The 13,226-nt window shown below is 31.2% G+C and overlaps 3 protein-coding genes across 3 annotated transcripts; all 3 read left to right on the forward strand.

Annotated features, from left to right (window-relative positions):
* Positions 1-573: 573 nt before the first annotated feature.
* Positions 574-7,225, forward strand: LOC113797859 (uncharacterized). The gene is given in 5 exon segments (XM_075825174.1): positions 574-723; positions 2,046-3,647; positions 3,649-5,178; positions 5,180-5,660; positions 5,733-7,225. Coding segments are annotated over 4 exon segments (4,770 nt in total). The 5' UTR covers positions 574-723; positions 2,046-2,102; the 3' UTR covers positions 6,947-7,225.
* Positions 7,226-7,385: 160 nt separating this feature from the next.
* On the forward strand, positions 7,386-10,946 carry LOC113797873 (uncharacterized). The gene is given in 2 exon segments (XM_075825179.1): positions 7,386-10,438; positions 10,440-10,946. Coding segments are annotated over 2 exon segments (3,411 nt in total). The 5' UTR covers positions 7,386-7,534.
* Positions 10,947-11,241: 295 nt separating this feature from the next.
* Positions 11,242-13,052, forward strand: LOC113797957 (mitochondrial import inner membrane translocase subunit TIM44). The gene is made up of 6 exons (XM_027348429.2): positions 11,242-11,377; positions 11,441-11,614; positions 11,685-12,040; positions 12,103-12,457; positions 12,518-12,718; positions 12,777-13,052. Exons 1-6 carry the CDS (start codon positions 11,261-11,263, stop codon positions 12,894-12,896), a joined length of 1,323 nt encoding a protein of 440 aa, XP_027204230.2. The 5' UTR covers positions 11,242-11,260; the 3' UTR covers positions 12,897-13,052.
* Positions 13,053-13,226: the final 174 nt, after the last annotated feature.

Below are 13,226 nucleotides of genomic sequence, written 5' to 3' on the forward strand. Positions count from 1 at the left end.
TTTATTATCATCATTAAACTGAATCCTGGATGCAAATACAAATAAATATGTGTATGAGCCTATGAAGACCAGTTTTTTTTAGAGTCTTTTAGTCTGGTCAGTGATCATTATCATTAGTGTGATATCTTAGTTAAATATCTTCGTTTGTCATTCAATTGATATCTCATACAATAATGTTAGCGATAATACTTTTAATCTGAATTGATAATCCATCCATAATGTTTTTATAGTCATTTGCTTTTTTTTTTTGGTCACATGGACTTAAAAATTCAACAACTTTTGATTGAAATAGGAATAACAAAAAGATAATTATAATTTTTTCCATCAAATCATCCTCTAAATAGAAGTGGTCGTTTTTTTATGATCAACTGAAATTATTATCATTAATCGAGATATCACTGTATCATTTGGAAAAATTATTACGAAATAATTTTGGAAGAATTAAACTCCATCTTCCGTTAAAATTTAGAAAAGGAATTTTTTGTTTTGTTTTTTGAAAACATCATTTATGAACGGCATTCGTAAATGCGTATCATTTTCGTTCTTTTCGTTAAACACTCCCTCTTCTTCTTCATATTCGATGTTGTTTTCTCTGTTTGTGTTATACATGCTCGATCATTTCGTTGTTTCTTTGATTGCGTTTTTGTTGGCTCATTTTTTTCTTTTTTCTTTTTGTTTTTGGAACACGAGTTAATTTCAACTACTTTTTGTTGTTGTTTATAGGTAAAAATGTAATCATTGTTTCTCTCAAAATTAACAAACACATACACCGATATACAAATTATATAGAACAATTTGATTTATTTTAATTTATTCATAAAAATATCGTCATTTCTACTTTATCGATAATCAAGATTTTTATTTTTCGATGATATAAGATCGATAAAAAAAATATAACCAACAGCAATCATCATAACTGTTGTCGTCGTTGAAAATCATTTCGGACTATTATAAATAGCTAAAATTAATAGCCTGATTTGCCTTTGACTTTGTTTTGTTACTGAAGATTATCCCAAAATTATTTGGTCAAAATTTTATTGCTACGTTATTCATCATCATATCGAAACATTTACATTTATAATTTACTGATTGTTATCCACTATAAATCATATTATTTTGCCCGTATCCATAGATACGATTCGTTTTTCAACTTTTTGATAAAAATTTCTCTTCAGTTAAACAAATTAAACCAATTTTTCATCATCCAGCATAAATTCATGGTTCAACAGTTTTGAATAAATATTCATCCAACCTCACAGCTCATCATACCTTCATTGAATCCAAAATTTTATTTTTTCTTCATCACCATTACCACCACGAGTACGTTTTTATTCTAAATTCAATTATAAATTTTATATTTGATTGATTTTTTTTTCAATTTTTTTTAAATATTTTCATTTCCAATAGCTACAAATGATTGTCTGATTGAACAAATATGGTCCAATGATATTTGACATTCAGCTGTATATATAATATTCATTCAAATCAATTCATTGTTCATTATCGAAACCAGAAAACAACATTTTGGATTGATCGCCAACAAAACCATTCTACATCTTTCTCGTCTTTATTTCTTGGGTATTCATTAAAATTCTTCTTTAATCACACACAATTTCATAAAAACAGACTGATTGATAAAGATATAAATACCCAAAATGATGATCAATAAATATAAGATAATTTCATTTTTTCCCTTCGATTATGATCATTATTAATAATTTTGATGAAATAATTGTCATCAAACATTGTTTGATTTTGTTTGTTTTGGACGGGTATTTTTTTCTTTTTAAAAGATTTTAAAACCAAACAAAACCACCAAAAAAAGATATACAGATTATAAACTAATCTCTCAATTTTATAATTTGTAAAATTTTCATTATCATCACATTTTTGTTTTCTTTCCGTTTAAATATATGTGTGTTTTGTTTTCTATTATTTGTTTTGTTTTTTCACTCGAACAAAAATCATTATCACCAAATTCGACGATCACCGTAAATTTATTAAATTATTTTCCCTGTTTTATTTTCGTTTTGTTTCTGGAATAGATTTCCAAATCGTTAATCATCTTTGTGAAGAAATCCAGAATATTTGACAAAAAGAAAATGGCTACCAATGATGATGACGAAATTCAATCGTCGAATAATAATGCCAATGAAGAAGATGTTGATCCTGTCGATGCATATCGACAATCATTATCGGATCTAGTGATGAATTCTAAACCACATATCGTAATGTTGACCATGTTGGCCGAAGAATCTAAAGATACAAGAGCGGCTGAAATTGTCAATTGTATTGAACAACGTCTTTTCCATGTGAATAAAGAAATTAAATTACCCACTTTATATCTTATCGATTCAATTTGTAAAAATGTTCGTGATTCATCTTATTTGCAATTATTTGAAAAACGTATTGTTAAACTTTTTTGTCATGTGTTTGAAAAATCGGATGAAAAGACAAGACTTTTATTATATAAACTTCGACAAACATGGAATACTTTTTTCAGTTCAGAAATTCTTTATCAATTAGATGTAGCCGTTAAGTCTTTAGATCCTGGTTGGCCGATTGTGAACAAAAAATCGATCGTACAAAATGGAAGTAATGTTGCTTCTGCTTCTAGTCTTGTCAGCCAATCAACAACAAAAGAACAAACTGTCAAACAAGTTGTTATACCTGTTACAAAAACACAGAATATTTCTACAGCTCCACCGGCATCGAAACCAATTGAAATATCCCAAAGAATGGATCAACAATCTCAACGAATTGTATTCAATAGTAAGATTGAAATTTTCAATTCGGATAAATCGTTGAAACAATCAAACACTGGTACTGTACATCCAACTATAATCCATTTAAATAAAAATGATATCATATCTAAACGTAATCAAATCGAAAATGAACTACGAAAAGAATTGATTAGCAAAGCGGCTGCTAATAATAATAATAATATTTCTAATAATCAATTATCTACTTCGAACATTTTAAAAAATTCGAACAAAACTCATAGTAAAATTAATAATAATAACAAAAAAATTGAACAATCACCAACATCAGTACAGAAACAAACGACAAAACAAGACATCAGTAAAAAATCTATAAATTCATCGCCCTCGAAATTGGATCGAAAACGTAAATCGGATGATATTAGAATGATGGGAGATAATATTGGCGAAACAATGATACCGAATGATAATAATAATAAGAAAATCAAGACAAAAATACCGAAACGTAAACGTCCATTATCACCACCATCATCTTGTCAATCAACATCAGGCAGACAAACAAAAAAGAATCCATTGGATGAGCTTATGGCGCCGATGATACCGCCACCTGATGATGTTATACCACTTGGCTCTAATCATCATGTTCCTGTTACAAAACGTTCAAAAGAACCTCGTAAACCGAACAATGTGGTTGCATCAAAAATTAAAAGCATAAAGAATCGTCGCCAGTCACCACCACCACCATCGTCACAACAATTGCAAACATCTTTGCAACGAAATCGTCATCAATCACCATCTTCAAATAAATCCGGTATCCGCAGTCGATTAAAATCTCCTACCAAATCAATTGTGTCTGACGTGAAAAAAATCAATATTCCACCTACATCGTCAAGTATACAACCAACAGTACTGCCGGCTCCTAATGTTTTTCTCTCAACCAGAAGTATTATTTAATAATGTTTCTACATACAACAATGAAGGCAATAATCAAACAAATGGTTTTGCTATGGATCGTGATTATCGTCGTGAATTTGATGCATTTATGAATGATGCCAGAAATCGATTGAATGCCGGTATGATTTCGACTGCTGATCATGAAATTCTGGTTCGAGAAGCTGAACGAGAATTTTTTCAACTTCAGCAACAACAACCACAATCACTTCCTTTGCCACAACATAATCTACCATATGATAATTCTCAGATAATATCGGCACCACCACCATTAGCCGCTCCAAATCAATCCTTTCTTGAACCACCTTATGGTTCATCCGCTTTATTCATTAACAAACAATTTTGTCGCCTTTTTTATTTGGATCCGATAACCGGAATCGTACCTTTCAAAACTCATGCCGATACTCCGTTTGATCAGCTAGTCTCAACGGATCCATTATTTTTGGAACCTAAACAGGTTTATTTTTCTGGTCATCCAACCAAAGTGATTATTGATCCTGGTACAGCTTCTGAACAAAGTTTCTGTTTGAATTTTAATAATCCTTCTCCATATTTATTTCATTTATCGGGCATACCTCAACCACAACGCATTATGCTTGGTTTGCCTGATCGAGAATTGATTGTAAACGATCGACCTTACAAAGCTCAATTTGGCGGAGCACCAGTTCCAATCTATTTTGAAGCCGATCTTCAAACACATTTATTTTTGCTATCTGATTCAAAACCATTTCTACAAGTATCAGATGAACCTCGTTATGATCTATGGAATCGATTGGTTGATGCAGCTAAAGCAAAAATGCCTCGCCAACAATTACCGCTACCGCAACAACAGCCACCACCGCCTACAACGACACATCTTCCGTATAATTATGGGCCCTCCATTAACATCCATCAACAAACATCAAATACAATGCTACCGACTACTGTTCCAACATCGAACACTTATCATTCGCAACCTATACAAACAACTCCAGTTTCGACTCAAATTGTCTCAGAATTATTGCCACAATCAATCACTACAAATGTGCCATTCCAACAACAACCAACATCTGCTTCTTCGTTATCATCAAGTTCGGCTAAACCGACATTACCCGATCTCGATTCATTGCTATTAAAATTATCGGCAGCCGGTTTAATCTCTAGCAAAACAGCTTCCACTTTGTCAGGAACATCGGCAACTGCAACAAAAATAACCACAGATTCAAATAAAAAGCAAAAAACACCAGCTCCTCAACCGACACCGAAACGATTTTTACCATTGGAAATGTCTCAACTTAAGCAATATCATCAGTTTGTTATCGATCAACTTTATCAAGGTCTTCAATGTACAAATTGTTCTCTTCGATTTCCGAATGAATCTGATTCCGGAAAAAAGAGTCGATATTCACGTCATTTAGACTGGCATTTTCGACAGAATCGTCGTGAAAAGATTAAACCAGAATTTGGTTCGACTGCCATTGCACATCGTCGTCCTTGGTATTACACAATCGATCAATGGATTCTTTATAAAGGAGGTTAACGATGATATTGAAGAAAATAATGGTGGATTTTTTGATTCAAATTCAGCCGATAGTCCAAGTAGTGCGGCACATCGAGCCAATCAATTCAATATGAGTTTTGCACCATTCAAAGAATGTATTGATGAATTTGATTCATTCATCGAAGCAATTAGCTGTGATAATATAAATGTGATGTCAAATATTCAAGATAATAAAGATAATTCATCTGCTCTTAAAATTTGTTCGGTTGTTGCCGATTCTGATGTCACAAGTAATTGTGCTGTTTGTAATGAGGCATTTAAAATTGAATGGTATGAAGATGAAGAAGAATGGCGTCTAATCAATGCTGTATGCTATAATCCAGCTATGAACAATGGAAACGATGAACAACCCACTGTTGGTCGTCATTTTCATCCACTTTGTCTCAAGGATCACCTGTTGCAGCAATTGGAGAAACAATCTATTCAAAATAATGAATTTGTTGATGAATGTAAGTTTGAATTATTTTTAAATTTTTCTCTATGATTGTTTATTTTATCTCATATTAATATCGGTTTCCCAGCCAACCAAAATCTATCACTGAATTCAATGCTGAATACATCAACAAACTTGACTAGTTCCAGCAGTTCAATCATACCAGGATTAGATATGCCGATAAAAGATGAGGAAGAAGACACAAAAATCATTGATGTTAAAGTCGAATCGAGCGATGTGGAAATGACCAACGTTCAGCAACAACTATCGGATGATGGTGATAACACTGGTACAGATCTGACAGGTCTTGAGATAAGTAGTGAAAATGAACAAAATAATCTTGAAAAAAAAATCGAAGAACCAGAATCATTCGAAGTTAAAGTAGAGGAATTTGAAATCACAATCGAAACAATTACTCCACCTTTGGAAACGACAAACATCGAAAGCAGTGAAACGAAACCATCGAACATTAGTGACGAACGTGATAATAATGATGAAAAGCTAACAACAGCGACTACGGATGGTGATAATAATCAACCATTGTCCGAATCAAAACCTAAACGACCTTTGATTGTGCTCAAAATGAAAAATTCATCCACTGCATCAACGTCAATTACATCAATCGATGAACAGTCAACTAATAAATTGTCGTCAAATATTGGTAATGTATCTGATGCCACCAATAATGATAATGAACATTCCAGGGATAATACGAATGATGATAAAATAGAATCTTCAACATCAGAAGAGGATATAAACAACAAGGATATTCAAATGAATACCGAAACTAACAACGATGGTGATGGAAATGATCAATGTGGTGATAGGGATGAGACAGGCAAAAAAAATAATAATGATGATGATAATAATAGAAATGAACCATTATCTGATAATAAAGTCCAAAATAATGCTAATGAAACCACTACTGCTTCTACTACTGTTAGTGGTCAGGATGATCAACCATCCATTGTTGATGATCCTAATAGTCAGGTTGATTATGGTACTGTTGTTGATAATTGTAGTGTTCGTGATTCTGATGATTTGAATGATGTTGCTGAATCTATGAATGAACAACAATCATCACCATCGTTAATGGAAAAAGTTCCACAATCGTTAGATTCGAATGATAATAAAGTTTCCAACGAATGTCAACTGATTGGTATGGATGCTAAGGATTTGGAATCGAATATCAATCCAGATGGCAATGCTATTGATCTACAAAAACAAGAAAAAGAACAGCAAGAACAATCAAATTATTATTCACGTGGTAAAGAAGTTTCATCACTTTGTTCTATTATGTGATGTTGTTAATACAATTCTATCGGCAATTTTCTTTTGTTCATTTCGATTTCATCGTCGTCGTGTTATAATCATTCTGATGATTGTGTAAATTTTTTTCATTTCCATTACAAAAAAAAATCAATTCTATTCATTTCTCATTTCATAATCATTTCGATTATAAATCGAAACATTAAAACAAAAAAAAACCTAATAAGAATAAAAATAAAAAAAATTATATAATCTGAGAATTCTAATTGAAACTAATTTCTATTAAATTTCTATTTGTCTTTTTTTCAAAAATTATCTTTTTTTTTGGCTTTCATATCATAATAATCATTATAATTATCTTGAAATATAATTATTATTATCTTCAAATAAAAATCATTTGTAATTTTTATAAATTTTGCGTTTAATTCATTTGTTAAAAAGAAAAATAATTTAAATGTCCGTCTATCGATAGTATCGATACTGTTTCATGATTGTTAGCGAAAAAAAAATCCAGGAATATTTGAGTTCCATCATCATGGATCATTGTTTATTGGCTGAAATAAAGTGCAAGTATGTATTGAACTCTCTATTCTATGATAATTTCAAAAAGAAATTGTGGCAATGGCTAAGAAATATTCTAGTTTTAAAATTCATCAACCAGCTATAAACGACCAACAACGGTTATGTAACATTCATCAAGGATTCAACCCATTTCTTGATCAGTTAGCCGTTAAAGATGCTATGAGCATGATAAATGAGCTATGTCATCTTCATAAAATTAAACCTGAATATGAGTTGATTGATGTTCAAGGTCCAGAACATAATAAAATATTTACTGTTTATGTAAAGCTTGGTGTATCAGAAAAACATAATGGACAAGGTAATTCGATAAGAAATGCTCAACAAAATGCGGCTTTAAATGCGTTGGGAAGAACTCGATTGAAATTTCCAAATTCAGGTCAAAAGCAACATAACAGACGTAAACTTCCATGGAATAACCAAAATCATCTTACATATCCACAAAAACCAAAACAAAAATTTGAATCATCCGACAAATCGTTCATTGGGAATGGCATTCAGCCTCATAATCATGTTGATGGATCATTTCAATCATCAGTGCAAGCACCTTCAAGGATTACAACAAAAATGAATCCTTCGATTTCGTACACAAAAACATTACCTTATCAAAATCAATTTCATCATCATGTTCCTCTTTTTCAACCTTCAAACATACCTGTATATCAAAATATTCCCACAAACATTACTTATTTTCATCCTACATATTTCTGTGATCCATGCACTTGCAAACAATATTTAGTGTATGAACTTGTTAATCCTGGTCATATTCCGGTAGTAGCTCATCCGTTCGTTCCAAATTTACATTCGACTTCATCATCAAAGTCAAAAGTCAAAATTGAGTCTGAAATTAAAGAAAGACAATTGAATATTGATGTTTACGAAGCTTCGGTAGAGTTTAATGGAGTTAAATTTTGTGGTCAGGGAAAAACGCGTCCAGAAGCAAGACAGATTGCCACCGAAAAAGCGCTCAAGCATATTAAATCTAATCTATTCGCCGAAAATTCTCCTGAAAATTCCACGATCTCATCAGAGGATCCAAGATCGGATATCAATAATTCTTTGACCGATCCAATATCCACCTTGAATCATTTAGTATCACGAAATCGATATAAAATCAATTTCATTCATGTAGATTCGTATGGACCAGCTCATATTCCTGTTTTCGTCTCTAAATGTCAATTGTTTGATGCACAAAATAATGAGAAATTATTAATCGAAACTGAAGGTCGTGATCATTCAAAAAAATTAGCAAAAAAACAAGCTGCACAGAATATGTTGGCTAAAATCGATAAAGATAATATCAAAAATATTTTATACAAAGGTGAAAAGGCCGATGCCAATCAACAACCATCATGTTCAAGGTCTGAAGAACACCCGAAATCGGCTGCAGTATTGAGTCGCGATCTTGATTTCATATCTAACAAGTCATTAACGCTTCTTTATGATTTAGCTAGAAATATGTCGCTACGTAGTCCGGCATTCAATTACTTCTTACTGAATTCAAATGATTCAATTGCCAAACGTTTTATCCAACAAATCGAATCGAAAGGTCAGATTCATCGAGTTGAATGTACATTATTTTTCGAACAAAATACAACAGATAAATTTATATTCTGTATGAAAACAGTGGGATTTTCATTGACACAACGTATGGCTAAACAGATTGCTGCATTTATCTGTCTTTTGCGATTAGGTCTTGAACCACCACGATTCGATTTAACTGATGAATTATTTGTTGAATCTCTTCGATTTTCACTCGAAGCAACTAATGTCAACATAGAATTTCCTAATGAAGAAAACATACGTAAATTTTACGACAAACGAACAACCATTGACGTATTTTATCGAGATGAATTCATTGAAAATTTTAATGAAAATCGAAATTTTGAAATTAACAAAAAATTTGTTTTGTTTGTTGCGAAAAAATTCTACTATTATTCATTGAAGCATTCAACAACCAAAAGTATTGATGTGATAAGTGAAAAAATACCATTTTTGTTCGTAAATTTCGAAAAAAATTACCAATCAACTAAATTCCAACATTTCAATGTGCAATCGATACAGAAATTACTATCGACATTGGATATGAAAAAATATTGGAATCATTTGCAATTTATCGCCAAATTGACAACACTTGGAATCACTGATACGTCGAAATCGGCCATAGAATTTAAATGTCACACATGTCGAATTGATGATTCACATATTATAGCCTTTCTAAGTGTTCGATTCGATAGCTTAAACTTTGATTTAATTCATAAAAATTATATAACATTTGGCTTTGGATGTGATGAAGATAAAGCTTGTGAAGCAGCAAGTCTACGTGCGCTATACAAAATTTCTATTAATGCATACAAAAAATCAATGGAGATGTCAAATTTGAATCCCATTTCAGTAGATTTGCCAGCGACTATTGATTGCATTCAAGAAAATAAAGAAAAATTACAACCAAATCAAACAAATTCAAAACCATCATTGAATCAAATGAAAAGTAAATCAGTGATATCAAGAATGTATCAAATATGTCGAGATCTATCCATACGAAAACCTGAATTCATTACAAATAATTGGAATAGTGATTTATTAAGTACTAAATGTATGATTCATTTCCGTCAAGATTCAAATAAACTAGCTGGTAAACTTACAATTTTGGCCATATCGAATAGCAAGCGATCGGCACAAACAATTGCTGCATATATGTTCTTGTCAATTGCAAATGTTTCCAAATTATCATTGTCGCAATTGGATGCGTTTAGCATTCCTGATTTTGAAAAATATTTAAAATTTTCTCTTGAAAATGTTTCCAACCCTGAAATCATCAGTCTAGTCATGACTTCGAAATTACAATTTACACCGATTATCTATAGTAACGAACAAATTGAAGATATCAATCGAAACATTGAGTTCATTGAAACTTTGCTAAAAGATGTTTATAGTTCATATTTGAAAAAATCAAAAACGTAGTGATCCAAGCTGTCTTTTTCAACGTGTTGAAGATAAACTATTTGAATATCATAATCATCGAAAACAAATGTTGGATCAAAGTGAATCGTTTGATAGATGGAGCGAACACATAAGAAAATGGATTAATGAAAATTTGACCGACAAATTTAATCGACAAAAATATTGGGACCATTTGCAATCAATTTCATTGATTGCTTCTACATTGAATTCCAATCTAGTCACACCTATCGAACCATTTATTTTTGAATTCAAATGTCGATTACTACAAATTGACATCGAAAATGATGATCATGATCCTACAAATCAAAAAGGAACAATTGCAGTGATAACACTTCATTGTTCATCGAAAGAATTTTCCGATCGTTTTCCTTTATTGCAAAAAGAATTTCTTAGTTTTGCAATTGATTATGATGAAAATGAAGCACGTGAAATTGCCAGCTATAAAGCTCTTCGTTATCTTTCAATTAATTTATGGAAATCTATTTGTTAAAATAAATAAATAATTAGAATGTGTGTTGAAATTTTTTGAAAATTTTGAATAAAATCCTATCCTATCTGAATGATCCATGCGCATGCGATTTTTAAATCTTTCGATTTATCATCGAGTATCACATGTGATACAAAGTGCCTTTCGGTCTTTTTGAAACAGTAATTTGGATTTCATCACTTTTTTTTGCCGGGAATTAATCAATTTTATTTATATTTTATTTGTTAATTTATTATTAATGGAATAATCAACTGTTGAGTGTTGTTGGGCAAATTTTTCTGTATTGATTTGTTGGCATACGAAAAACAGGATTCAAAATGAACACATTTTTCGGCACCGTCAAATATCGAGCCTCGACATTTAGGTCGATTTTGTTAAATGGTGCTCATCCTTGTAGTCAAACACCTAGGATATGGCCCCACTCAAATTTTAATGTATGTTTTTCATGTATGAATACAAAAATTACTTGAATGACAAAATAAATTTTTTAATTGAAGGCTCGAAATTTGACAAATAATCGACAAAATAAAGGATTTTTGGGACAAATATTCGATAACCTAAAAGAAGAACTAGATAAAAGCAAAGAAATGAAAGAAAATCTTAAAAAATTCAGACAAGAAGCCCAAAAACTTGAAGATTCCGAAGCGCTAAAACAAGCTAGAAAAAAATTTGTCAGTATCCATTCTTTTTCATGACCAAAGTTTGTTGATCTAAAGTTTTGAATTTATTTTTTTACAATAGCAAAATATTGAAGCCGAAACAAGCAAAGGTTCGCAACAAATTATCGAACAAATTGATTCGATAAAACAAAAAATAAGCAAAGGTTTAGAAGAAGCGACTAAAACAGAAATCGGTAAAAAAGGTAAAGAAGCCGCAGAAGAACTATCAAAACAAGCGAAAAAAGCTGCGGAACAAATTGAACATATTTCCAAAAGTGATGCTTTCCAAGCTGTATCAAAAACAGTACAAACAGTGAAAGAAGAAATTGGCGAAACGCCATTATCAACGGCAAGATTTTATCGACCACCCGACAAACTTCGTAAGCGCAAAGAATATTCTGAACAGTTTGTATCATCACGACCTATACAACCAAATGAGTGAGTACCATCCCCTATATCAATAATGATAAATTACAATTAAATCTTGATGAAAAATCCAGAGAAGCAACCGGTGTCGAATTGCATAAAGATTCGAAATGGTTTTCAAGTTGGCAAAATTTTAAAGATAATAATCCATATGTGAACAAAATATTTGAAATGAAAACAAAACTTGATGAAAGTGATAATCCATTAATGCGTGCATCACGTTTAGTTACCGATAAGGTAACAGAATTATTTGGTGGAATGTTCACAAAAACGGAACTATCCGAAGTATTGACTGAGATTTGTAAGATCGATCCAAATTTTGATCGACAACAATTTATTAAAGAATGTGAAACTGATATTATACCCAATATATTGGAAGCTATGCTTCGTGGTGATCTTGAAGTGCTCAAAGATTGGTGTTATGAAGGTGTAAGTTTTACATGATTTTGATGTTTAAGATTTTTTAATTCTGTTCAAATGTGCATACAGGTATACAATGTATTGGTGACGCCAATTAAACAAGCTCAAGCTATGGGTTATCATTTTGAATCAAAAGTAATCGATCTAACAAATTTAGAATTAGAAATGGGTAAAATGATGGAACAGGGTCCCGTATTGATCATAACATTTCAAACACAACAGATTATGTGCGTAAAGGATTCAAAAGGAAAAGTGATTGAAGGTGATCCGGTATGTAATCAAATATAATGATTCTAATCTTATTATTAATTACGTTTTTTATTCATAGGAGAAAATTATTCGTGTTCATTATGTTTGGGTACTTTGTCGTGATCAGAATGAATTGGATCCAAAAGCAGCATGGAGATTGTTGGATCTTTCGGCCAATAGTGCCGAACAATGGTTATAAGAAAAAAAATAAATTAGATTCATTAAAAAAATTTTATATAATGATGATGATTCAACGATAATGTTCTGTAAATATGAATTTTTATTTAGTCAAATTAAACAAAATTTTCAATTATGTCAGAATTAATTGAAAAATAAAATGAATAATTTTCTAAAATCTTTTTTAAAAATTAAAATTGATACAAGCATCAATTTGCCCCTATTAATTAATAATGCTAAAAAATAGCTATTGTATTATACACCACTACCAGCATCATTTTCAGATTCAAATGTTAATTGCTACATTTAATACAAACTGCTAGCTATTTATATGAATGATGTATGTATAGTT

Source organism: Dermatophagoides pteronyssinus, unplaced genomic scaffold, assembly GCF_027571235.1.
Source record: "Dermatophagoides pteronyssinus isolate colony J.1.1.1.1 unplaced genomic scaffold, Derpt_VIB-CSIC_2022.12 sq0003, whole genome shotgun sequence".
NCBI lineage: Eukaryota > Metazoa > Arthropoda > Arachnida > Sarcoptiformes > Pyroglyphidae > Dermatophagoides > Dermatophagoides pteronyssinus.